Genomic DNA, 26036 nt, shown 5'->3' with positions numbered 1-26036 from the left:
TGAGAGCCAGGCCTTCTCGACCAACATCACTGTGTGACCTCACCAATGCACTTTTGGAAGAATGTTGGAAAATTCCTATAAACCCACTCCGCAACCTTGTGGACAGCCTTCCCAGAAGAGTTGAAGCTGTAATAGCTGCAAAAGGTGGACCGACATCATATTGAACCCTATGGGTTAGGAATGGGATGGCACTTCAAGTTCATATGTGAGTCAAGGCAGGTGGCCAAATACTTTTGGCAATATAGTGTACATTGGGCTGTAATATTAGGCACACAATAAACCACAAGAGGAAAGGCAGCACAGTGGAAAATAACTTTAATTAATAAAACATCTATGAAAACAAACATAATAAACGCTTGTACATTTGATAATTTCCAGTGTCTTAAGACTTTAGCTGGCAAGTAATGCGAACCACATTTGCAACACCAACACAGAAAAAACAAACAGGCTGAGGCCTGGCGATTTTGTTCTGTTTGTCAGACATTGTACCCCTTTTAAGACTCGTTTTGAGCTTTTATTTCATCCCCCACACGTCTTTCTGCAATCTTCCAGTGTTTAATACCCCGAACTGATTCAAGTGAAAAATAAGAACAAACTCTGGCTGGTCTCAATAATGTGGAACGAAGACATGTCCCTATTAAACATGCAATGTGCTACGCTTGGAGCTCCACTGTCAAAGCTGCATTTATTGGACTTTTAAGAGAATTTTACCTTTTCTATAAGCTCCGGAGGTGTTTTTCCTTTTCATTTCTGCTCATTCATCGGGGCTACAGGATCAAATGGGTACATATTTCATCTGTTTTGGTGTGGCTGCAGAAAAAAAGGTGCAGCGACTTTGTCACTTTCTGTTCAGGCACCAGAGAGCGAAGGTGAGGTTTAAAGTCAGAATGGAGTCTTCTGTAGAAATAGGTGGCCCCTCCTTTACCTCCCCGCATCCTCCTTCATTAAGGTGCTCTAGGATCGGTTGTCTTTTGCCACATTGTGGGCCATCCAGTTGACTTTGGTCGTCCAGCTCTCTCTTAGAGCCTCGTCAAATTTCTGGCGGAAATGCTTCAGTGCCTCGTCGTCCGTCTTACCGAGCGCCAGGGAATCCTGCGGGGATGAAGATGTGGACAACTCAGAATGTAAAGCACATTGTTCTCATATAGTCAAGCCATCCCAAAAGAACGTCTACAAATCTTATGAGACTACTAATTTGTGTATGTAAAAAAAAATCAAAAATCTGTGCGACCGTGTTTAACTCAAGAAGTCTTGATTGTTTTGTTACACCTGACTGATGCTAAAGAGGCGCAATTTAGCTTCCAATGTGAATGGTGGGCGATATTTATATATATATATACATATATATATATATATATATGTATATAATATCATAATCATTTTGTCACGACTGTAGTGCTAATGACAAAAAACATAAACGTAACAAAAATATGAATATTAATGAGAATAAAGAATACAGTTCCATCCCAACAAAATGTATGGTTTGTGAAACCTTTCCATTTGTGAAAATAAAGTCACATTTAACCATTTATTTCACCATGTAGACCAGGGGAGTCCAAACTACCGCCCACGACCCAAGTGCGGCCCGCCGGCGTCTTCAAAGCCCAGTCCAATAAAGAATTTGGAGGGAGATGTGTATTAACAATATATATTAATTGCCAAAGGTCTTATAGCTGCCTTTTTGTCGCCATCTGGTGGCCATCAAAAGTAACTCAACCATTAGTTGTAGTTGCAGGGAATCAAATCACAGCATTTACTTATATGGCACATTCCAGACAACCTTCCCTCGTCATGGTGCAGAAAAATAAATAAACCAGCACAAAAGTTTAACAAACATGGTCACACATAACACAACAAATATATATATATATATATATATATATATATATATATATATATATATATATATATATATATATATATATATATATATATATATATATATATATATATATATATATATATATATATATATATATTTTATTTTTTTTATTTTTAAACCCAATGCGGCCCCCCAGTCAAAAAGTTTGGACACCCCTGACTTAGACCATATTAGTTCAGGTCCAGGTTAAAAACAGCCGTACTTGAAGTTCTCAAATTTAGACTAGATGATCTCACTGACTAATAGATGGATACATAAAACTAAGAAAGAAAAACGATAAAAAAAAAGAATAACAATGAAAAAAAATAATTATAAAACAAGAAAAAATAAATAGAAATAGGGAAACAAATAAATATATAAATAAATAAACAATATTTTGTTAACAAATTAAAAAATAAATGGATTTAAGGAAAAGGAAAAATTCCAAAATAAGGTAAATGTTCTTGTTTACTATTTGGCTAATTGACCATAATTGTGCATTTCATATATCTTTCTGCGCAACTATTTGTTGAAAAAATAAATAAAAAATAAATAATAATAATAATTGTATTTGCATGTCAAATGTAGGCGGCTTTTTAAATCTAGTAGATGTCCACTATAGTGACACCAACACAATATCACTGCAGTGTCAATTGATAAACCTTAACTCTATTTGTGAAAATGTGAAAAAAGTCGCATTCAAACCTTTATTCACTATGTAGACCACATTAGCTTAGGTCCAGATTAAAAACAACTGTATTAAAAGTGCTCAAATATGGCCTAGTTTATCCCACAGTTCCTGAAGATGAGAAAGAAAAAAAACAATTTGTGATGTGTGAAACCTCTAGCTATCTTTGACGCTAATGGCAATGTCATTGCGCTGTACTTATGAACACAACAAAAAAATACAGATCCCTAGATAAACGCTTACCCACAGTGTATGATTTGATTAAAATGATCAAAGTGCCTGTCCTGTCTCTTGCTGAGCCTTAGTGTTTACCCGTAAGTATTTATGTAAATTATACATCAACTATTTAAGTGGAAAGTACATCTTAAATGTCTACTTAATTCTCATATTTTGAGGTGTACAAAATCGCCATGTAAAATTGCTAATGCTAATTGCAATTTTCAATGTCAGTTAGCATTGAGCTAGCGCATTTGTTCAAATGCATTTCGTTGTTGAATTTCAGAGATATGATTGTGTTTTTAAAGTCATAGTTAACATGCTGGTACATTGTTATTTTGCACTTTGGTATTACTAATGAGAAATTTGAGAAATTGGAGTTGAAAATGTCTAATTTGAGTTGCCTCTTGACACTTATTTAACATCAAACTGTCAGTACAGTACCTATGCAGTACCTTACAATCAACACTATAAGCCGACATTTTTGTCCTATGCTTTGTACCCTGCGGCTTATAAAACGGTGCTGTTAATTAATGGATTTTTCTTCACTAATGGCCATAATGCAAATCGTTTTCCTTAAAACACAAGCAAATACACTGATAAGGTGTGTTAGTTTGTGCAATGGTGCCATCTTTTGGACGAGTTTGCTCACTGCAGGTGCTGCAGGGTGAACGCCTCCCTCCTGTTTAGTGCTTTCAATCGGAAGTAGAAGTGCCGTTCTGTCTACTAGTCATTCGTAGCGTTTCTTTTCATATGGATTCTTCATTCATCACTCCAAGCAACTTTTGAACGTTTTACAATATAACAACTTATTTTTAGTTACTAAACCGTCCCATGTTTGATGTCTTTATGTGCTGTTGTGATGTAATCAAGCTAGCGTCATTAGCGAATATGCTAACACGTTTACGAGTGTCTGTGTTAGTGATAACTTACAATGGCATTCTTTTTGTATTGTTTCAGTTTCACAAATTCCTCAGTAAATTCACCAAAACGTCACAGTGGAATTATTGAGTCGGTTTAGCTAGAGAGCTAGCTTCAGCAGCTAGTTGGTCCATGACAATGACTTCTGTTTTGTTTGATCAGCCATTTTACTGCCGCGTTTACAGGCACCGTTTGGAAACAAGGTATGTATATGAATATTTACAAAATCTTTGTGTGTAAAAAACTCATTTCGCCACGTATATATTTGCGGCTTTTAGTCCGGTGCAGCTAATATATGGAAAAATATGTTTTTCTTCTAAAATTTAGTGGGTGCGGCTTATTTACCGGTACGCTCTGTAGTCCGAAAAAAACGGTATTTGGTATTTTAATGCCGTGTGACAATCCTCGTTTGGAAACAATTACGATATGTAAATAAACAATATACTTTTTTTTTGTGTGTAAATAACTAATTTCACAATATAAATATCTGCATCTTACAGTCCAGTGTGGCTAATATATGAAAAACATTTTTTTTTCTAAAATGTAAAGGGTGCGGATTATATACCAGTGCGCTCTATAGTCCAGCAAATACGGTTTTATTTGCATTGCATCATAATGTACTGCAATGTATGCACAATGTAATGCATCTTATTTGGAGTGATTTGTAGCATAACGCTGCTCTCTGATTGAATGGCGACCAATACATGTGTTGTACCTTCAGGTACTGGATGTCTTTGACTGAGGTGAGCTCAGGCAGGCCAGCAGTTAGCATGAGGGCGAACAGCGTGATGAAGAGGTTACCGTTCTTCCTCAAGATAAGATAGGCCTCCTCGCAGTACTGACGGAAACTGCCAAGAAATTAAAAGAGAGTTTACACATATTTTGCTGTTAATATGATGGTGTACAGTAGGGTGCTCAAAATGTTGGTTATGTAAAAACTATGACTGATACATATATTAGGGCAGACACCCTCTATGAAATGTCAATAGTAAAAAATTATATATTTGATTTATGTACATGCTGCAATCAAAATACAGTAATATGATCTCAATTACAATCATGTACATTAAAATGAATAACCACAGTTTATCCTGCCATCTGCTGGTGGATGCACATAGTACAAACAGCAACAGAAAGTTGAAACTTGAATGTTCCAGTCAAAAGTTAATTCAATCATAGAAATGTACGCAATATTAATTCTGGACATTTAATCATTTTAACCATAATTTTCTATGGTGGAATGATTATACAATGTTAAATGTTCCTCAAATGCCTTTGAGAATCAAGTACTGGATGTACAAGTTTGAATGTATTTTTGTGTATTTTCTCTTGTATTATTGTTGAAAACTTATTTATACACACACTGAAATCTTTTTTACCAACTTTTATTTAAAATAAATATACAACACACACAAGATACTTTATTGACTGAATAAACATTAAATATTGTTCTGTCTTATTAAAGGAGAACTGCAATTTTTTTTTTTAGAGTTTTGCCTATTATTCACAATCTCTATGTAAGACAAGAACACATGTTTTTCTTTTTTTTAATGCATTCTAACTTGGAATATATAACAAATACGAGGTGGCTAACAATGCAGCTCTATTGCGCTCATAAAACCTTTAAATTTTTTAAAAAACTACCAACAATACTCCTTTTACATGTTGTGACCTGATTATTAAACAAGTATTAGCGATATTGTTATTACAAGGCAGATATTTTATTATTAGCGGCGCATTATTCACAGAGAGTTAACTAGCTTCTATACTGACATATTGAGCCGGTAAACTGCTGAATCGCCTCTGAGTTGCAAAAAGGTAATTCTAGAGTATAAATCATGCCTCTCACCTGTGTAATAGAAGGTTGTTGCCATAAACCGAGAAGTTGGTCATTTTTTACGTCTAACTTACACCCAGAGATGGGTCTAAGACATGAAAAAAACGCTTGTTTGCGGCCATTTTTTTTCTTTTTACCTGCGTGAGGATTAGGAATAATTCTTAATCTAAACGGGAAGATATAAACATTCCATCAGTCGGCATCCGAGTGAGAGCAGACATTCTCTTCCAAAACACTAAGGGACAGTGTCTCCAGAAGGAGCAACTGCAGCTGTCGGTGACTAGACACTATTTCCTTCTTGTGAAGGGTGATGATAGACGACAACCACTGGACCACAACATCGACATCTTTGTCCACACTGGAACTAATCATTCAGAAACCAGAGCAAAATAAATTGGTGAAGTTGGACTGTGCAACTTCTGAACGAGCCGCGGCTAAGCACGCTATTATTATTTGTAACGCTATTCGGCCGTTCGGGACAACTTGGCGAAACAATCTAAGCGTATCACTGCTCGTCTGATGAGCAAGAATGTTAAAATAATATCTAATTACCCTCGAAATGTTGAAAAGCTGCTGATTGTGTGTTTGACAGAATAGCAGTTTGAAGAAGATACCTTAGAAGTTCACTCTCCAAGGTAAATGCTGTACATTATTACATTAGTTCAAAAAAACTACTGTAGTTGTTAGTAGTACATCGTATTGTATTGTTTTTATACAATATTTATTTTCTAAAAGTTTGTTATTCTTTTTAAAAGGCATGCTACGTGTTAAAATTGTGCTGTTTGGGGGCCAAGCACCAATTAATTAATACATTTTGATACATTTTAATTAAATTGATTTGGATTCATTTCAATGGTAGACATTGCTTTGAGTTAAGAGCCTAGTCACAGAACCAATTAAGGTTCTAAGTTGAGGTACTACTGTATGGTAAACACTGGACAGATCCATGATGATGTGATAGGGCAAATAAAGGGCTACTGACCTGCCAAACTTTTCAGTGTAACCAGTCTTGCCCTGTTGTATGACGTGGATAAAGTCGTGCGTGAGGATAAATGGTACACGCTCCCTCTTGATGCCAAACTTTGACTTGAAGTTTCCCAGTATGTGGCCAAAGTCTATGTGGAAAAGCTGAGAGAGGCACCAAAAATAAATACACCATTTGTAATACAATTGATGTAAAAGAAAAAACATCACTTTCCCCACCTGTCCGGTGCTACGGACCATGATGTTGTCACTGTGGCGGTCTCCAATGCCCAGCACGTATGTGGCTACACAGTAGCCTGCACATGACAGAGTGAACTCCTCGATGGCCCGATCAAGAGCATCACTGTTAATAAATATAATTCATTTAGTTTTCCTGTTGTTAAACAAGTCGTAGTTAGCGCACTCGGTCAAAGCATGGCTGAAATGGCACGGTCATACCCAGTGTTACGTTCTTTGAGCCAGTTGAGCAAAGCGTCCTTGTTGAAGGCTGCAGTGGCAGCCACGTTGCTGCTGGTCAGCTGGATGTTGGCGATTGTATCAGATGATGACACAACCTCAATCAGCCCCGCTCGATCTCCTGTCGCTAGGCAACCGTACGGTACAACCCTGAATGGCATGGGGAGAAAGAAGCAAACGTTTAAGCGTATTGCATGTTTGGCACCTGACAATTTGATTTGATTTTGATTCCCAGGTAACAATTTGATTCAGAATTGATTCCCGATTTAATCCGAATCTCGCAATATATTATTTAGTATTTTAATTATAATGAAACTTTTTCAAAACAGGTTATAGGTTAGACAACCTGCTTCTTGTTGCACTGATATTGCCTACAAATGTATTTTTAAAAATTGTTAAAAAAAAATAAAAAAATGTTTCCTTCTTTTAACACTAGAAGTCCCAGCATTTTTCTGTCTACCTAGAAGACCCAGAGAGGGGTCATTTGGCCCGACGCTTTTCCCGAATACACTAATCAGTCATTTTGTTATGGTAATGAGGCTGTTAGGGGCAGTTTGTCTAGGTAGACAGAAAAATTATACATGTGGGAAATGCCGAAAGGAGCAATGGCAGTGCCAGGATTGTGAGTGACTGCTCAAATGTATGTCAGTCACGTTTACATGGACATGGTTTTTCATTCTTTGTAAATATGCTTTTTTCTTTGTAAATTTTTTTTTTTAAACTATTTTTGGCACACAAAAATAACAATTGCTTCTGCAACAACCCTCCACACCAAAACTGGGAAAACAGTTGCTTTTTCATTCTTTGTAAATATGTTTTGTTTTGTATTTTTTTTAACAATAAATGTCAGAGTGTTGATCCCTTCATTCTGTTGATCCTTGCAAAAACACACACAACCTACCTCAGAACTAAAGCTTGAGCTGTAAGGTCCCCTCCCCCACACAGGCTCAAGTGGCCCCCTGCCGTGTGCCACTAACAGCCACATTTTCATAACAAAAGGAGTGTCCACAGGGGGGACTAGGGGTCAAATGACCCTCTTGTGTGTTTTCTAGGTAAAAATGTCAATTGACCCTTCTCTGGGACTTCGCGTGTTAAATCGATTTTTTTTTTAAAATTATGACTTGATTTTGAATCAGGATAAATGAATTGTGATTGTGATTTAATAATAATAATAACTGGGATTTATATAGCGCTTTTCTAAGTACCCAAAGTCGCTTTACATGTTAAAAACCCATCATTCATTCACACCTGGTGGTGGTAAGCTACTTTCGTAGCCACAGCTGCCCTGGGGTAGACTGACGGAAGCGTGGCTGCCAATTTGCGCCTACGGCCCCTCCGACCACCACCTATCATTCATTCAACATTCATTCACCGGTGTGAGCGGCACCGGGGGCAAAGGTGAAGTGTCCTGCCCAAGGACACAACGGCATGGTAAGAGGCGGGGAGCGAACCTGCAACCCTCAGGTTTCTGACACGGGCGCTCTACCCACTATGCCATGCCGCCCCTGATTTGTGCACTCTTATTGTTGGTGCTAGACCAGTGGTTCTCAACCTTTTTTTAGTGAACTTTGTTTGCATCTGTGCAATATGTTTTTCCCGTCCAGTACCCTTTTATTCAAGAGAAAAGCTTTTATGGCTGAAAAACAAGATTTAAAATATTGCACCGATATTTTGACGTCACGCAGATAAAAAAATACCTCCGATATCCAATTAAAAAAATGCTCCAAATGAGACAAGATTACCCAAACTGTGTTGTAGGTGGGTTAGGGTGAACAAATTAAGCGCTCCTTTCTAAAACATGCTTTGCTGTAAGGTTAATGAAACTCCCCCGAGTGCATTGTAAACAAACATGGCGTCGATCGTGTGGTCAAAGAAATACATTTTCCATGCCATTTGTACCAAATGTTCTGCACACACTGCTGCGAGGAAGGGAAAAACATCAAGTGTCAACACATCAAACTTTATCAGACAACTGAAACGCCAGCATTGCCACAACACTGTTTTGAAAGTCGAGGAAGACGCCTGCTGTTCAAGAAGCTGCCCCAAAAGCCAGCCGCAAAGAGAGGCCCTGGGGCTTGTTCCGTTGGCCTCAGCATTTGAAAAATGCAAAAAGTTTGCCAGAGACAACCCGAGTGCTAAACCGATCTCTGACATCATCATCATCACCATCACCAGCCCTTTACAATTGTTGAATATACTGGCTTTTGTCAGGACAAATCTACAGGTACAGTTTGTCAAATCCACCTTTGATATGATTCTTTCTTATGTCCAGGTATGCACAAACTGCAGTCATGTCATAGTCAGTACACGACATGTAAGAGGAGGGCAGATCCATAAACTGGTCACGTCAGTACTAAGGGTAGCAATATCACCAAATACGAGATGATTTAGTCATTGTTAATTTGTATAAACAAAATATAATAAATAATATTAATAATACAATATTTGAAGGCAAAAACCAAAGGATTTCAAAGGATAGTAGATAGCTTTTGGTTACTTATTGTGTACTATTGTGTTTGTTCTGATCAAATAATTGTATTAAAAAAGAACAAGGAACTCATTAAAATATTGTGTTGATATTGTAACTGCCAAAAGAACGCACCATAAATGAATTAAAAAACTTATGGTTGATACATATGATCGGTATTGAAAACATATGGTTGATACATATGATTGGTATTGGTCTATTTCTTATAGGTATCATAATCGGCCGCACAAAACCCTGAACGGTACAACCCAATTAAGACCTTGTAAAAATCTAAATTGAAGTATCTTAGAAAATTTAAACCATAAGGCATAAAGTTCAATATTGTAATTGGAATCAGCAAAGGAAATACACAAACTTCCCGAGCTTTCGATTGGTCTCATTGGATTCCACACACTCTCCTTTTTCTATTGTGGATCACGGATTTGTATTTTAAACCACCTCGGATACTATATCCTCTTGAAAATGAGAGTCGAGAACGCGAAATGGACATTCACAGTGACTTTTATCTCCACGACAATACATTGGCGAAGCTCTTTAGCTACTGAGCTAACGTGATAGCATCTGGCTCAAATGCAGATAGAAACAAAATAAATAAATCCCTGACTGGAAGGATAGACAGAAGATCAACAATACTATTAAACCATGGACATTTTACTACACGGTTAATAATTCTCAGCCTGGCAAAGCTTAACAATGCTGTTGCTAACGACGCTGAAGCTAACTTAGCAACTTAGCAACTGGACCTCACAGAGCTATGATAAAAACATTAGCGCTCCACCTACGCCAGCCAGCCCTCATCTGCTCATCAACACCCGTGCTCACCTGCGTTCCAGCGATCGACGGCGCGACGAAGGACTTCACCCGATCACAGATGCGGTTGGCGGCTAGCAGAGGCTAGCGCCTCTGCTATCCAAGTAAGTCTTCCTTGTTGTGTTGCTACAGCCAGCCGCTAATACACCGATCCCACCTACAACTTTCTTCTTTGCAATCTCCATTGTTCATTAAACAAATTGCAAAAGATTCACCAACACAGATGTCCAGAATACTGTGGAATTGTTCGATGAAAACAGAGCAGTTTGTATGGTGACACATGGGGTACGAATACTTCCGTTGCCGTCGTGACGTCACACGCATACGTCATCATACATAGACGTTTCCAACCGGAAGTTTAGCGGGAAATTAAAAATTGCACTTTATAAGTTAACCCGGCCGTATTGGCATGTGTTGCAATGTTAAGATTTCATCATTGATATATAAACTATCAGACTGCGTGGTCGGTAGTAGTGGGTTTCAGTAGGCCTTTAAGGACACTTGTTATGTATGTCTAGCTTGTTGGCTATTGTGTAGCTGTTAGCTTTTTGTAGCCTATAGCGTACCATGTTTAAAAAACAACCTTGTGTGTTTATTGGCACGCACGCACGCACGCGCGCACGCACGCACGCAAACACACACACACACACACACACACACACACACACACACACACACACACACACACACACACACACACACACACACACACACACACACACACACACACACACACACACACACACACACACACCTGAGATCCAGATTAGCCTCCTTCCACAGCAGATCCATTAACTTTAAAATTTGCAGTGTCAACATGTCTTGTCTTAGGTCTAGGAAAGAGAAAAAAGCACTTAAAACCATTGAAATTTAAGACTCTCCTGTGCTCAAAACCATATCCTGACTTTTCCTACCATCACCATTCTTGAAGATGATTCCCAGGGTGTCTCCTGCCAGCAGCTTGTTGTTGTAAACAATCCAGAGCGGTTTCATCTTTGAGTCCATGTAGCGACACTTCTCCACACTGACAAATAAAGACAGAGGAATTTAAAAGGTGATTTCACACCTTCCGAGATTAGTAGGATTGTTCTCTCACTTCATGCCAGACAGCAGGACACTGGGGTCTAAAGGAGAGTGCAGGTCAGAGAGAGTCTCCGAGTAGCCGCTCTGCCTCAGGCAAGTCATCATGGCCTCCTTGGTCAACATGGCCTCCTTGGTCTTACCCCGAGCATTCTTCATTGTTCCAAGTTTTATGAGCTCATTGACTGACTTTAGCTTACTTAGGGCTTCCACCTAGTTGGAAAGCAAATTTTAGGATTCAATGGTTTAAATGTGGTTTTGTGTTGATTTAAAGCTTTGCCATTCAGCAGATTAGTCACAAATTCCCTAATGCGGCGTCTGTACTACCAAATCAGAACCACATGCATGATTTCCTCAAACACACATTAATATGAGAAGGTGTATGTGCACACTCTTCAAAACAGGAATTGGCCAACACATGACACGGTCTGACGAGGAAGTAGGGGGAGTCAGAGGGACCCAACGTCAGAAACTACATTATAGACTACATTTACACTACAGGCCAAAGTGGCAAAAATCTGATTTTTTCGGAAACTTATTTTTTCCAGCTGACTGTTTACAATACAAGGAAAATGTGATCTTTGTCAGATTCTGGAATAAACACGCACAGGCCACTGTGGCCTCAACGTCACTTGCATGTGCAGTTCGATAAAGTGAAAACAAAGGAAGTTGACCGGATTCTGTAAATGAACAAGGAAAGTGCTAATACTACAACAAAATCAAGTAAAAATTGCTACCATAGATATGGTCGCCACACCTAAAAAATGTGTGTTTCTTCACGTGAAAATAAATTAAAGTAAATACAAATATAATGTATGAATGAATATACAGTGTAATATATTTGGGAAGGTTCTAATTTTTTTATGGCTGTTAAGAAGAGGAGGCACGGGACATCAGCGTGGATTTAAGTTAGCTCCATTTTTCAGCTCACTTACATAAACAATTTACACAATGTACGTAACATGTAAGCAAATACGCTACAGCGTCAATTCCGGTCTTTCAACAATCGCTATTTGTACAATATAAAAATATATATGTTCATATATTACATACAGCCAATTATTTGCACACTATTGACGAGTGATGCACCAAAAATTTGCCCGCTGAAAAAAATACTTTGCTAACCGAAACCAGAGTTGTGATGACGTATCCATTTCCGCTGGTGTACTGCGTCTATCCCCGCGCACACGAATGATGTAGTTCGCCAAAAATTGGCACTACAAAATACACACACAAAACCACTAATGCTAACATTTGCTATCCGGCGGTGTTCTTATATTTTTTTGGTTTAAAATAATGCAATTTTGAGCAAGTGACATACAGCAGCTTTAGCCTGCCGTGCATATTTTGCATGCACCCATGCACCACGGGAAGAAATGCAAAATTCACACAGAGATTCCGCGATCTCCTGAATGTGCTAACATCCTAACCACTGTGCAGCGTGCAGTCAATCATATTTGAACATTATGAATGGGTCGAAAATGGATTTGAGTGAGTTTGCATGTACAAAAAAAGAACATACCTGTTTTTTTAGAACCTCAATATGAGGTATGCTGCCTCGACAATAGGCTTCTAGGATGAGGGAAAACTGGACTGAAACAGCCGGCATGTGGATTTCTGACCTGCAGGAGGCAGCAGAGACACAAAACATTATTGTCATCCACCTTTTGATGTACAAACCCCCTTTCCAAATGAGTTGGGAAATTGTGTTAGATGTAAATATAAACGGAATACATAGATTTGCAAATCCTTTTCAACCCATATTCAATTGAATGCACTACAAAGACAAGATATTTGATGTTTAAACTCAAACTTTTTTTTTTTTTTTTGCAAATAATAATTAACTTAGAATTTCATGGCTGCAACACATGCCAATGTAGTTGGGAAAGGGCATGTTCACCACTGTGTTACATGGCCTTTCCTTGTAACAACACTCAGTAAACGTTTGGGAACTGAGGAGACACATTTTTTAAGCTTCTTAGGTGGAATTCTTTCCCATTCTTGCTTGATGTACAGCTTAAGTTGTTCAACAGTTGGGGGGTCTCCGTTGTGGTATTTTAGGCTTCATAATGCGCCACACATTTTCAATGGGAGACAGGTCTGGACTACAGGCAGGCCAGTCTAGTACCCGCACTCTTTTACTATGAAGCCACATTGATGTAACATGTGGCTTGGCATTGTCTTGCTGAAATAAGCAGGGGCGTCCATGGTAACGTTGCTTGGATGGCAACATATGTTGCTCCAAAACCTGTATGTACCTTTCAGCATTAATGGTGCCTTCACAGATGTGTAAGTTACCCATGTCTTGGGCACTAATACAACCCCATACCATCACAGATGCTGGCTTTTCAACTTTGCGCCTATAACAATCCAGATGGTTCTTTTCCTCTTTGGTCCGGAGGACACGACGTCCACAGTTTCCAAAAACAATTTGAAATGTGGCCTCATCAGACCACAGAACACTTTTCCACTTTGTATCAGTGCATCTTAGATGAGCTCAGGCCCAGCGAAGCCGACGGCGTTTCTGGGTGTTGTTGATAAACGGTTTTCGCCTTGCATGGGAGAGTTTTAACTTGCACTTACAGATGTAGTGATCAACTGTAGTTACTGACAGTGGGTTTCTGAAGTGTTCCTGAGCCCATGTGGTGATATCCTTTACACACTGATGTCGCTTGTTGATGCAGTACAGCCTGAGGGATCGAAGGTCACAGACTTAGCTGCTTACGTGCAGTGATTTCTCCAGATTCTCTGAACCCTTTGATGATATTACGGACCATAGATGGTGAAATCCCTAAATTCCTTGCAATAGCTGGTTGAGAAAGGTTTTTCTTAAACTGTTCAACAATTTGCTCACGCATTTGTTGACAAAGTGGTGACCCTCGCCCCATCCTTGTTTGTGAATGACTGAGCATTTCATGGAATCTACTTTTCTACCCAATCATGGCACCCACCTGTTCCAAATTTGCCTGTTCACCTGTGGGATGTTCCAAATAAGTGTTTGAGGAGCATTCCTCAACTTTATCAGTATTTATTGCCACCTTTCCCAACTTCTTTGTCACGTGTTGCTGGCATCACATTCTAAAGTTAATGATTATTTGCAAAAAAAAAAGTTTATCAGCTTGAACATCAAAATATGTTGTCTTTGTAGCATATTCAACTGAATATGGGTTGAAAATGATTTGCAAATCATTGTATTCCGTTTATATTTACATCTAACGCAATTTCCCAACTCATATGGAAACGGGGTTTGTACCTCCTTTGCAGTAAATGTAAAAAATAACTGTTACAAAACAATTACTAGCACTTTTGTATGTAAACAAACAAAAAACACACCGTAAATGCCAGAAGAGGAAGTGCCCTATCTTACGGTTCCCCTGGGCTCGCTCCAGCAGGAAGTGGGTAAGGGCGCAGTCATAGTAGGGCTCATAACGCAACACCTGCACCAACTGTAGCAAGTACTGCGACAGCTCCTCATTACTTAGGAAGAGCAGGAAGAAATAAAATAAAAGTCAAAATGAGATATTATTAATCGTCACAGAAATTCTTAGATTGGAAGACATGGACAATGTAGAGGGAGAGTAAGATAAAAGCACAGTATCGTGAATAGGCAGATGTAGCCAAAAATCGATAGTATTGATACCCAGGGTATCAACAATTTCAAATTCATTCCAGCTTGATGAGATAGATATTTTTCATTCTTTCCCATTTATTTTCACAAATATGTCTGTTGTTTGTGTTCTTGATATTGTAAGTAATAAAAGGTACTATATCTGTCTTATTTGTCATTGTGTTGATTAAAAACATGTTTTTGCTCGCCTAAAATCTTCGTTCAGTGTGATTATTATGCCCAAGAAATTAAATGCAAATAGAAAAAAATGTCAAGTGTTATGTATTGGTATCGGCAATACTGGCCCTGTATGTACTTTAAATTTGCAGTATCGCCCACCCCTACTGCATTTAAAAGTGTGTGTTGGGAAACTTGGGACATTATGTATGTTTACCTCATATCGTACAGGCAGCGCACAGCATACTCTCTGACGTATTGATCAGGATAGTTAAAATCCAGAAGCTCCAGTGCATCTCTTGGACTCAATTTGGGCCATATCTGAAGCAGCGCCTGCAGCTGAGTAGCACAGACACACAAACAATGTTCTAATTAAGTGGTTTAAAGTGGGGCTGTCAAATTTTAAACATTCCTCCAGATTAATTTGCATGAATAAATTGATTAAAAGAATGTGATTTATTCATGCAGTGAATCACAATCCATCGATTCCAAGATGGACAATTTTCATCTGTGAGGTTGGCGGAAAAAAAACGAAAGAATAACAAAACGTTCAGAATGCACATGTAACGGATGCCAGCTCGGGTGGCTGTGTGGTAAAGCTCACTGCCTGACACATTAGAAGGGTCATATTATGATTTTTTTACTACATGTAACACTTTATGTGGTCTACATAACATGTAATGGTGGTTCTTTGGTCAAAATGTTGCATAGATTATTTTACAGACCATCTTTAAGCCGCTTTCTGACCGTCTCTTCAAGATGTGCGGTTATGCGGGCTGTCTTATTTATGTGCCTGCACTTCGACAGTCTTCTCCCCGCCAGCCATATTGTAGTTTTAAGTGCTTCCATATAGTCTACTGACAAATACGTATAAGTTTAAACTACCAGTATACGCTACTTTGTATTATAAATGGCAATGGCGGAGGGTGCATGTGCATGTACGAGCCAGTCTACCCTAAAACAAGAGCATAGAAGAAAAATAAGGATCTTATTGACTGCAGTGTCGGATTACAATGATGGACTCAGACAGAGCTATCGGGAAAAACTTCACCATATATGGAGATATTTGCTGACATCACAGGTCAGACAATGTCGCGCTCTTGACTCTCAATCTGCGGGCTTTGGTTCAATTTCTGGGCATTGTGAAGGGGGTGGATCCAGGAATGTTACACACATTCTACAGAAAGGGTTTTGTTTCATCAAAGCACTTAACGAAAAAGTATTAATCGAAGATTTCTCTGCAAGTACACTACCGTTCAAAAGTTTGGGGTCACATTGAAATGTCCTTATTTTTGAAGGAAAAGCACTGTACTTTTCAATGAAGATAACTTTAAACTAGTCTTAACTTTAAAGAAATGCACTCTATACATTGCTAATGTGGTAAATGACTATTCTAGCTGCAAATGTCTGGTTTTTGGTGCAATATCTACATAGGTGTATAGAGGCCCATTTCCAGCAACTATCACTCCAGTGTTCTAATGGTACAATGTGTTTGCTCATTGGCTCAGAAGGCTAATTGATGATTAGAAAACCCTTGTGCAATCATGTTCACACATCTGAAAACAGTTTAGCTCGTTACAGAAGCTACAAAACTGACCTTCCTTTGAGCATATTGAGTTTCTGGAGCATCACATTTGTGGGGTCAATTAAACGCTCAAAATGGCCAGAAAAAGAGAACTTTCATCTGAAACGCGACAGTCTATTCTTGTTCTTAGAAATGAAGGCTATTCCACAAAATTGTTTGGGTGACCCCAAACTTTTGAACGGTAGTGTACATGTGCCAAACAACCCGCATGGAATGTCAGGGCCCTATTAAAGGGGAAATGCACTTTTTTTTAATTTTATGAGACAAGAACACTAATGGCTAAAATAAACCATCTGTGTAAATAAACACTAGCAAGAGACACCTAACAATGCAGATGATGGGGATTCGATCTACTCCGCCATCAAAGCCCTCTAAAAACATCCAAAAACTTCCATAAATGTTTTATATACATTATATAAGTATGTACTGCATGTACTGTAGTAACAGGCACATTCATGATAACATGAAATATATACCGTATTGTTGCCGGAACTTTTTGGCGGTTCACTGATTTCACAGAGCGCATAGCAACGTTTGCTATTTCCATCAACAACAATAACTACTATTAATCATGTCAGAGTGAGTGTTAACGACGATTACCTTGGGTCAAATGATTATGCAGAACCTTTTACAGATGCAGCTCTAGCCAAACACTAAACATCATTTAGCACTAGTGCTAAGACCATGGACACAGCCTTCTACCATACAAATATGCGAGCCGTGATTTATAAGCTAGCACAAACTTTTACCAACTCAGAGGTGATGCAGAATCTCACTGGCTCAGTATGTTAATAGCTGCAGTAGCTACGTTACCTCAGTGATCAATTACTAAAAGTAGTTGGCTCTTATGATAACTATGTCGCTATTACATGGTTATTACACAGGTCACGGCATGCAAATGGGGTATTGTTGGTGCTTTTTAGATGTTTTTTAGAGGGCTTCATATGCAAAATAGGTAATTACCATTAGCTACATTGTTAACCACCTCTTGATTTTTTTAGTTTTCATTATATTATTATTAGAGTTTACTTATGTTTTAGAATATATAAAAAAGTGAAAGGCATACAGTAATTACCATTAGCAACATTGTTAGCCACCTCTTGATTTTTTAGTTTTCATTATATTATTATTAGAGTTTATTTATGTTTTAGAATGCAAAAAGATGAGTAAGAAATATCCACATTAATATGGATATGTGTGGGATTTATAAAATGAGGTAAAATAAAATGCAGTGCTGTTTGCAAATACACCAAAGATGCTATTTTAATCCATTTCTAATGGATAAAGCTTTGGCCTGGACAAGAGGTCATCAGGTGGTCCCCAACGTTCACCGAGTGTTTTGAACCTTAACCACAACACTCTCCGGTTGGTGGGTCAGCAGTGATTGGCCAGATCACTGCCCCTCTCATCCAGGCTTCCAGCTATTGTCCTCTCTTTTATGCCAGAGCCAACAGGAGGCTCTCTCTGCCGCTTCTCCCAGCCTACGAACGGCTGTTTTCCTCGAGTGACCTCTCAATCCGACCTTTGTCATCAGATTCCACACAGATTGAGCAGGGAATCCTCGACATCCAACTTCCACTGTCATCAGCCATGCCATCCACCCCTTGTCCCGGCAGTCCTGGACAAGTTGTTGGTACTTTGTTTTCTTCCTCTCTGCCGCTTCCTCACATCCCTCCTCCCATGGGACAGTAAGTTCCACCAAGATGATTATAACTATATCTGGTCTTAGCGTGGTGGACAGTACCGCCTCTGGGAAGAGGAGCTTCCTCCCCAGGTCGACCTCCATCTCCCAACCCTGGGCCAACTGCAGGAAGTTTTGCTTGGCTTGGCCTTGGACAACTGGTCTATGACCCTCTTTCACGAAGGTGATGGTGCTCAGCAGTGGCTTAGTTTTGGCCGGGTGTTTCTTTCTCCTCTCTTGCTCTAAGATGTTTGCGAGCATTGCCAACACCCTGTCATGGCGCCACCTGTATCTTCCCTGGGTCAATGCTGTTTTGCACCCAGAAAGAATATGCGCCATAGTTCCTTTACCGCCACACAACCTGCACAGCGGGTCCTCCCTCATTCCCCACCCATGCAAGTTGACTGGGGTCGGCAGGGTGTCGTATACTGCTCGGAGCAGAAACGAGATACGAAACGGCTCCAGCCTCCACAGTTCACTCCACGTCACGGTCCTCTTGGGAAGGTTCCACCTTGTCCAGGCACCTTGGGTTGCGAGCTCGACGGCTTTAGCTCTTCTTCCTTCTTCCTCAAGGTTTCGAACTTCATCCTGGATCATGGTCCTCTTTTCCCTGGGAGTGGACTTGGACCACTGCTGGAAATGTGATGTTCCTAGACCCTGTCTTCCAGTGCAAGGGCTTCCGATGGTATCTTTGGTCCTGAGAGATGATTCTGCCTGGGTAACAGCAGTGCTGGCGGCCCACTTCCTGCCAGATCTTGTTCTTATTCCAGCTTCCCTGATGAGTTGATCTTGGGAGTCCCTATACGTCAGGGAAAGTCTGCATTTTGCGACTTTAAACTCCTCCACAACTGAAGACAGGGGGAGCTGGAGCTGACCCGACCTTATGTAGAGCCCCGTAGATGTAAAGCTTGGGGGTATTCCCAACCATTTACGAAGATGCTTGTTGAACTTCCTCTCCAACCCTTCAACTGTTGTTATGGCCACTTCGTACACAGTGAGAAGCCACATAAGTCTTTGGAGTAGGCCATGCTGGTAGATCCAGCACTTGTATTTCCCAGGCAGACCAGACTTGTCAATCTTTTTCAACCATTCTTCAACTTGATTTTCGGTGCTGGAGATGCTGTTTTTATCTGTCATGGAATCATCATACCACTTTCCAAGGCATTTAATAGGGTTCCCCTGGATGTTCGGGATTGTTTCCCCCTGAACAAGCAGCTTGAACTTTCCCGTTGTTTTCCCCTTTTGGATCACCAGACACCTTGATTTCTTGGGCTTGAAGATCATCTTTGCCCAAGTAGCCATACGATCCAGTTCCGCCAGGACCCATCTTGCCTGCACGTGAGTTGGTGTTATCACGGTAAGATCATCCATGAATGCCCTGATTGCTGGTTGTTGGCTTCCTGCTGCAGTCTTTGGTCCTCTTGACTTTGTGATCGCTGCAGAGATGATCAGGTTCATTCCCATGACAAACAAGATGGGGGAGATGGTGCACCCTGTCACTATTCCTTTCTCCACTGGCTGCCATTTTGTTGTGAACATGGCTGCTTGGAATCGTAGCTTGATGTCTCCCAGGTAGCTGGTGATCATCCCCTGGATGTGATGTGGGATGTGGTAATGGTCCATAGCCACTTGGATCACGTTATGGGGAATTGACCCATATGCATTAGCAAAATCAAGCCAGACTACTGTTAGGTTGCCTTTCTTCTCCTTTGCTTCTTGGATAAGTTGGCTGAGGACCCCTGTATGCTCCAGGCACCCGGAGAACCCTTCGATACCGCCCTTCTGGATAGAGGTGTCAATATATCCATTCCGGGTCATATAGGAGCTCATTCTTTTGGCCAGCACTGAAAAGAAGATTTTCCCCTCCACACTGAGCAAGGAAATGGTTCGGAACTGGCTGATCTTTGTGGATCCCCGTTCTTTCGGCACAAAGCACCCTTCTGCCCTTCTCCAGGTTGTTGGTATGGTTCCTTTGTCCCATATCACCCGCATAAGCTTCCACAGCCTGTGTAGGAGCTTAGGGCATTTCTTGTACACTTTGTAAGGTATACCGCTGGGACCTGGGGCAGAAGCTGATCTCGCGTGCTTTACAACCTCTTGAACCTCTCTCCATGATGGATATTCTGTGCTGAGGGAGGATGTTGGTGGACTGATGGTACCAAGCCCGTGATTTTCTGGTAGGGCATCGTTTCTTGAAGGGTCACTGAATGTCTCTTCAACAAACTCTTCCACCTCCTCCTTAGAACTTGTTAGAGTCCCTGACCTCGCCTCTCCCAAAAGTGACTTAGTGAAGCGATAGGGGTCTTTTATGAACTGGGCTCGTGCAGCTTCCTGCCTTTTCCGCCTTTGCCCTTCGGCTCTTCTCAGCCTGATGAGCTGCTCGCGGAGGCTCGCTGTCAGTTCTTTTAATCCTTCCTTTTCTTCCGTGCTTGCCAATTTGAATTGCTTTTTCAGGGTTTTAATCTCCTTCCGAAGTTGTTTGATCTTTCTTTCTCTTCTGTTTTCCTGCTTTCCTGGTCTGGCTGTGTTCTCTCTCCTTGGCACTGTTCCAAACCGTTCTTTTGCCATGTTGTAGGTGATGGCTGTGAGTGAATCCACCTTCCTTTCTACTGAACCTGCTTGAACCATTTCGAGCACCCTGTCCAGATCTTCATCGAGCATGGACCACTCCTTGGTCTCACTCATCTTAGGCCACTTGATTCTTTCCTTCGTTGGCTGGGGTGGGCTTTCTGGGATGGCATTTGAGGTTGTCCTTGTGTGGTTTTGGGGGATTGCAGGCACTGAGAGATCTCTAGGACTGTGGTTTGCTTCCTGCCTAGGGTTCTCCTGCGTCTCACCAGACTGTTCGTCTGAGCGGTGTGCATGCGTTCGTCCCTGTCCACACTTGGCCTTGTCCTTGGCCTTGCTCTGGTGTATTTTGAGCCCTTGTTTCATTTTGCTGGAAACCATATATTTCCTTCATGTTAACACATATATTGCTAACTGTCGTGAGTTTTCCCTCTGCTTCACATTATACAACTATTATTACGGTAGTAATGAATTAATTCTGATTAATCTAAATTCATCCACAGCGGTACAGGTGAATGTAAGTGTTACGATGCATGAAGGATCTTTAACTTTGAGATTTCAATGTACTGAACTTTACTACTTTTACTATTATTTACTTGCCTGAAAATCTACAGAAAATATCCTAGTTTTCCTTTATAATAGATAGAAGGTTTAAAGTATTTTAATTTAATACTTTACAGTGGAACATGGATTTATGAACCCCGTCATATTTATTTGTGCTCAGTATCTCATCAGGTCAGGATGTGTTGGATGGGTGCCCCAACATACTGCTTAAATTTGAGGATGGGTACCGAATCTGGTACTTTTTTGGTACCGATTCACATAAAATCCAATGGGGCCATGTTTCAGTACTTAGGTTGCGCTTGACCTCACGCTGGGTCTTCGCACTTCGGCACTCAGCGATCGCTTCAGCAGCACTGGGAGCGGACTTAGCTAAACTACCTCTCGGTCATGTTGCAATTTTCAATGCCAACAAAGAAATTGACTCAAAAGACACTCCAAAGTAAGTTAAGTAAAGTGCCACTTTCCCAAAAATGGCCAGCTTGATACTAATATAAAGGCTTTGCTATTGCCATGCTACTGATTAGCATTAACAATTTTACATGATACTTTCAACACCTTCAAATTTGGTAATGAAAACTACAACTGAGATGCACTTTACTACTCAACAGCTGGTGTGTAATAAGTACAATACTTACAGTATTAACACTCTTTAGGGCGCAACAGACAGCAAAGACTGAACACACCATAAACTGTACACTCCTGCCATTTAACATCTTGAACTTGCAACTGTAATTGCAACTTAATAGTCATACCTGCAAATGAGACTCAGAAATGTGAAAATAAAACAAGATATAACAACTGGACTGCAGCATCATATTCAGCTCACTTATAATGTTGCAATAAAAATGATATTTTATTGTCAAAAACAATTATTGTTTATTAACACACACAAAAAGTAGTACCATTGAGTACATTTGAACCGATGGGAATTGGTGCCTTATCGGTTCAAGTACCCATCCCTACTTAAATTAACGGGCTAAAAGTCGAAAGAGTATGTTTAATCCTAATTAGGCCTGTGAGACCTATCTTAAATTTTTCCAATCCCTTACACGCATGTGATTTGTTCCTCTACGAACCTGAGCCATGTCTTCGTGTTTGCTCCATTTTACTGAGAGTAGCAGCTTAGGCAGTGACTGAGGGAAATTTTGTCGACAATCGCAGCGTAGTGTCCAGATCAAATCCTTCTCGTTCTCACACAGCTGAGAGAGGGGATCCCGCTCCATGATCTCTTTAAGTTCAATATTGAACTTCTTACCACCACGACCCTGAAAAAATAATGAAAGGTAAAAAAAAAAAGATTGTTATGAAGAAGGTAGACTGTGTATCAACTTGCCCTATTTTTTTATTTTATTAGCTTGAATTTACTACAACAAAACCTTGATTTATGGACCCCTCATCGTACAAATGTATTACATTACGAACCACAGACCAAATAAAAACATGCTTTGGTGTATGAAGCTTGATTACAAAGTTTAATCCATCCATTGAGTGCCTGCAGTACAGTCATTTTGTGCCTGTCAGCACATCAAGCGTGGACGGTCTAATCGATCTGCAATACTCATTTACTCAGCATAGCACAATGCTTCAATTACCTACTGTGCTACTTAGTGTGCTTTTTAAGTGTTTTTTTTTTTTTTAGCCTTTTTACAACATGTTTCTGATTTTGCTAGCTCAATATGAGTCCAACGAAAGCAATGGACAAGCAATGTGTGGTTTGAAACATTCAGGAAGCATCCACAGCGTTGTCGACACTGCTCTCTTCACCTCCCCCTTTCTTCCGCTGCACTCCAAGAAGATTACCCAACAAGGTACCAAGGTTTACTTTTTATACCTAATCATTGTAGCAAGCTACTGTGTGGGACAATTACCCTTGTGGATCATTAAAGTTTGTCTAAGTCTAACCTGGCTGTTAAAGTTTCCCGAGTTTGTGACTTAAAACTAAGAGTCCACCACAGGGCCAGTGAAAATGTTTGTGCGTTTTGGCAGAGGGGACGCATAAGAGGAGAGAGTTCAGCTACCTTTTGTGTTTTGAAATTTGATCCATCACGTCTTTGTTTTGTTTGTTTGATATACAGTACTGTATAGCACTTTATATTGTGATTAAAGTGTACAAACTTTTACTAAAATATAGAATTTTATCAAGGCCGAAACCCATTAGTCAGGTTTATTTACATTGTTTCTTAAGGATACATTTGCTTCAACATACAAACTTTTCTATTTACAAACCCTGTTCAAGAACCAATTAAGTTTGTTAATCAAGATTTCACAGTACATCTAAAATAAACAAGCCAAAATCAGAAAAGTACTAATTTTAAAAATATATATACTTACACAAGAAACATGGTTGATAAAGAGGCTTAAATTAAATGTATCCTGGTTAAAATTTTCCTCAAAAGCAAAGATTGAGCTCGTAATGTTTCTTTTCTACTTTCGGCATTTCCTTGTCAGAGGTCGCCTCAGGGAGTCAAATCGCATGAATGGTTTTGGCTTAGTTCTGCGTAGTGCTGCATGCCTTTCCTGACGCAACCCTGGCCAGGAATCCAACCCATGCCCTTTACCATGAAAGGCAGAAGCACGTACCATTACACCACCAGAAATAAAAAAGAAATGCTAATTGTAGTTATTCCATCATAGTTGGCGTTTTATCCATATAATGGCAGCTACACATGCATTGACAAAGTGTGTTCAGGCATGCCTTCCACATGCTTGAGCACAAGATTATGCAATGGGCTGTCCACACCCAGTTGAGGGGTAGTACAGGAAAAAGTGTAAGCAGAGATTGGAGTGTAGTTTTAAAGGAGACTTAACTATTTCGTTGTTACACCCGAGCAGAAAGTAGGGTTGTCAGGGGAAGACTGGTGTGTGTGTGTGTGTGTGTGTGTGTGTGTGTGTGTGTGTGTGTGTGTGTGTGTGTGTGTGTGTGTGTGTGTGTGTGTGTGTGTGTGTGTGTGTGTGTACGCACAGAGAGAAGAGTCACATTAACAATGCATCAGTGCTTGTGTGACCTAATTTTTAATATTTGGCTTTATGAAAGCAGCCACACGCCCCTACTGTACATGAACTCACCATAGGTGCACAGTCACTCGCTCCAACAATCTCTGCAGCTTTTTCCAGGATCTGTAAACACAAATGATTAAAAAAGTTACAAACAACGCTGAACAAATATTAAACAACTATGATCCCCATGCTAAGAGCCACTGACTTGTTATAATGGAACGACTAATGCTTTCCTCAATAATGATTAAAAAAAAAAAAAATTGTCTGCCTTATTTTGAATATCAACAGCGAGATAGCTGATATTTAGACACAATTTGTTGTTCCAACTGGATAATGATCCCAAACATACTTCAAAGCTAAATTTTTGTTTTATTGGACATCACATGGACAAAGACAAGACCTTTTGGAGGAAAGTTCTGTGGTCAGATGAAACACAAATTTAGCTGTTTGGCCACAATACCCAGCAATATTTTTGGAGGAGAAAAGGTGAGGCCTTTAATCCCAGGAACACCAATCCTACCATCAAGCATGGTGGTGGTAGTATTATGCCCTGGGCCTGTTTTGCTGCCAATGGAACTGGTGCTTTACTGGACAATGAAAAAGGAAGATGACCTCCAAATTCTTCAGGACAACTTAAAATCATCAGCCCGGAGGTGGGGTCTTGGGTGCAGTTGGGTTGTCCTGAAGAATTTGGAGGTACCGTATTTTTCGGAGTATAAGTCGCACCTGCCGAAAATGCATAATAAAGAAGGAAAAAAACATATATAAGTTGCACTGGAGTATAAATCGCATTTTTGGGGGAAATTTATTTGATAAAACCCAACACCAATAAGTGAAGTGAATTGTGAAGTGAATTACATTTATATAGCGCTTTTTCTCAAGTGACTCAAAGCGCTTTACATTGTGAAACCCAATATCTAAGTTACATTTAAACCAGTGTGGGTGGCACTGGGAGCAGGTGGGTAAAGTGTCTTGCCCAAGGACACAACGGCAGTGACTAGGATGGCGGAAGCGGGGATCGAACCTGCAACCCTCAAGTTGCTGACACGGCCGCTCTACCAGCCGAGCTATACCGCCCCAATAATAAATAGACATTTGAAAGGCAATTTAAAATAAATAAAGAATAGTGAACAACAGGCTGAATAAGTGTACATTATATGAGGCATAAATAACCAACTGAGAACGTGCCTGGTATGTTAACGCAACATATTATGGTAAGAGTCATTCAAATAACTATAACATATAGAACATGCTATACGTTTACCAAACAATCTGTCACTCCTAATCGCTAAATCCGATGAAATCTTATACGTCTAGTCTCTTACGTGAATGAGCTAAATAATATTATTTGATATTTTACGGTAATGTGTTAATAATTTCACACATAAGTTGCTCCTGAGTATAAGTCGCACCCCCGGCCAAACTATGAAAAAAACTGCGATTTATAGTCCGAAAAATACGGTAATCTTCCTTTTTCATTTTCCCATTTAAAGCACCAGTTCCATTGGCAGCAAAA

The 26036-nt window shown here is 39.9% G+C and overlaps 1 protein-coding gene across 2 annotated transcripts in view; it reads right to left on the bottom strand.

Moving 5' to 3' along the window:
- Window positions 1-298: 298 nt before the first annotated feature.
- Window positions 299-26036, bottom strand: part of pik3cb (phosphatidylinositol-4,5-bisphosphate 3-kinase, catalytic subunit beta) — a 149934-nt gene continuing 124196 nt past the window's right edge. For both annotated transcript variants that reach the window (XM_062067965.1, XM_062067964.1), the window contains 13 exons: window positions 24590-24640; window positions 22600-22788; window positions 15343-15464; window positions 14675-14818; window positions 12864-12963; window positions 11358-11554; window positions 11176-11285; window positions 11016-11094; window positions 6946-7113; window positions 6727-6850; window positions 6506-6651; window positions 4402-4534; window positions 299-1092 (listed from right to left, as the gene is read on the bottom strand). In XM_062067965.1, coding sequence (XP_061923949.1) covers window positions 955-1092; window positions 4402-4534; window positions 6506-6651; window positions 6727-6850; window positions 6946-7113; window positions 11016-11094; window positions 11176-11285; window positions 11358-11554; window positions 12864-12963; window positions 14675-14818; window positions 15343-15464; window positions 22600-22788; window positions 24590-24640 — 1701 coding nt within the window. In that variant the 3' untranslated portion in view covers window positions 299-954. The remainder of the gene's footprint in view (window positions 1093-4401; window positions 4535-6505; window positions 6652-6726; window positions 6851-6945; window positions 7114-11015; window positions 11095-11175; window positions 11286-11357; window positions 11555-12863; window positions 12964-14674; window positions 14819-15342; window positions 15465-22599; window positions 22789-24589; window positions 24641-26036) is intronic.

The sequence above is a fragment of the Entelurus aequoreus genome, linkage group LG13, assembly GCF_033978785.1.
Source record: "Entelurus aequoreus isolate RoL-2023_Sb linkage group LG13, RoL_Eaeq_v1.1, whole genome shotgun sequence".
In the NCBI taxonomy this organism is placed as follows: domain Eukaryota; kingdom Metazoa; phylum Chordata; class Actinopteri; order Syngnathiformes; family Syngnathidae; genus Entelurus; species Entelurus aequoreus.
Note: the sequence above shows the minus strand (reverse complement) of the source record. Positions and strands in the feature narration are given on the sequence as shown.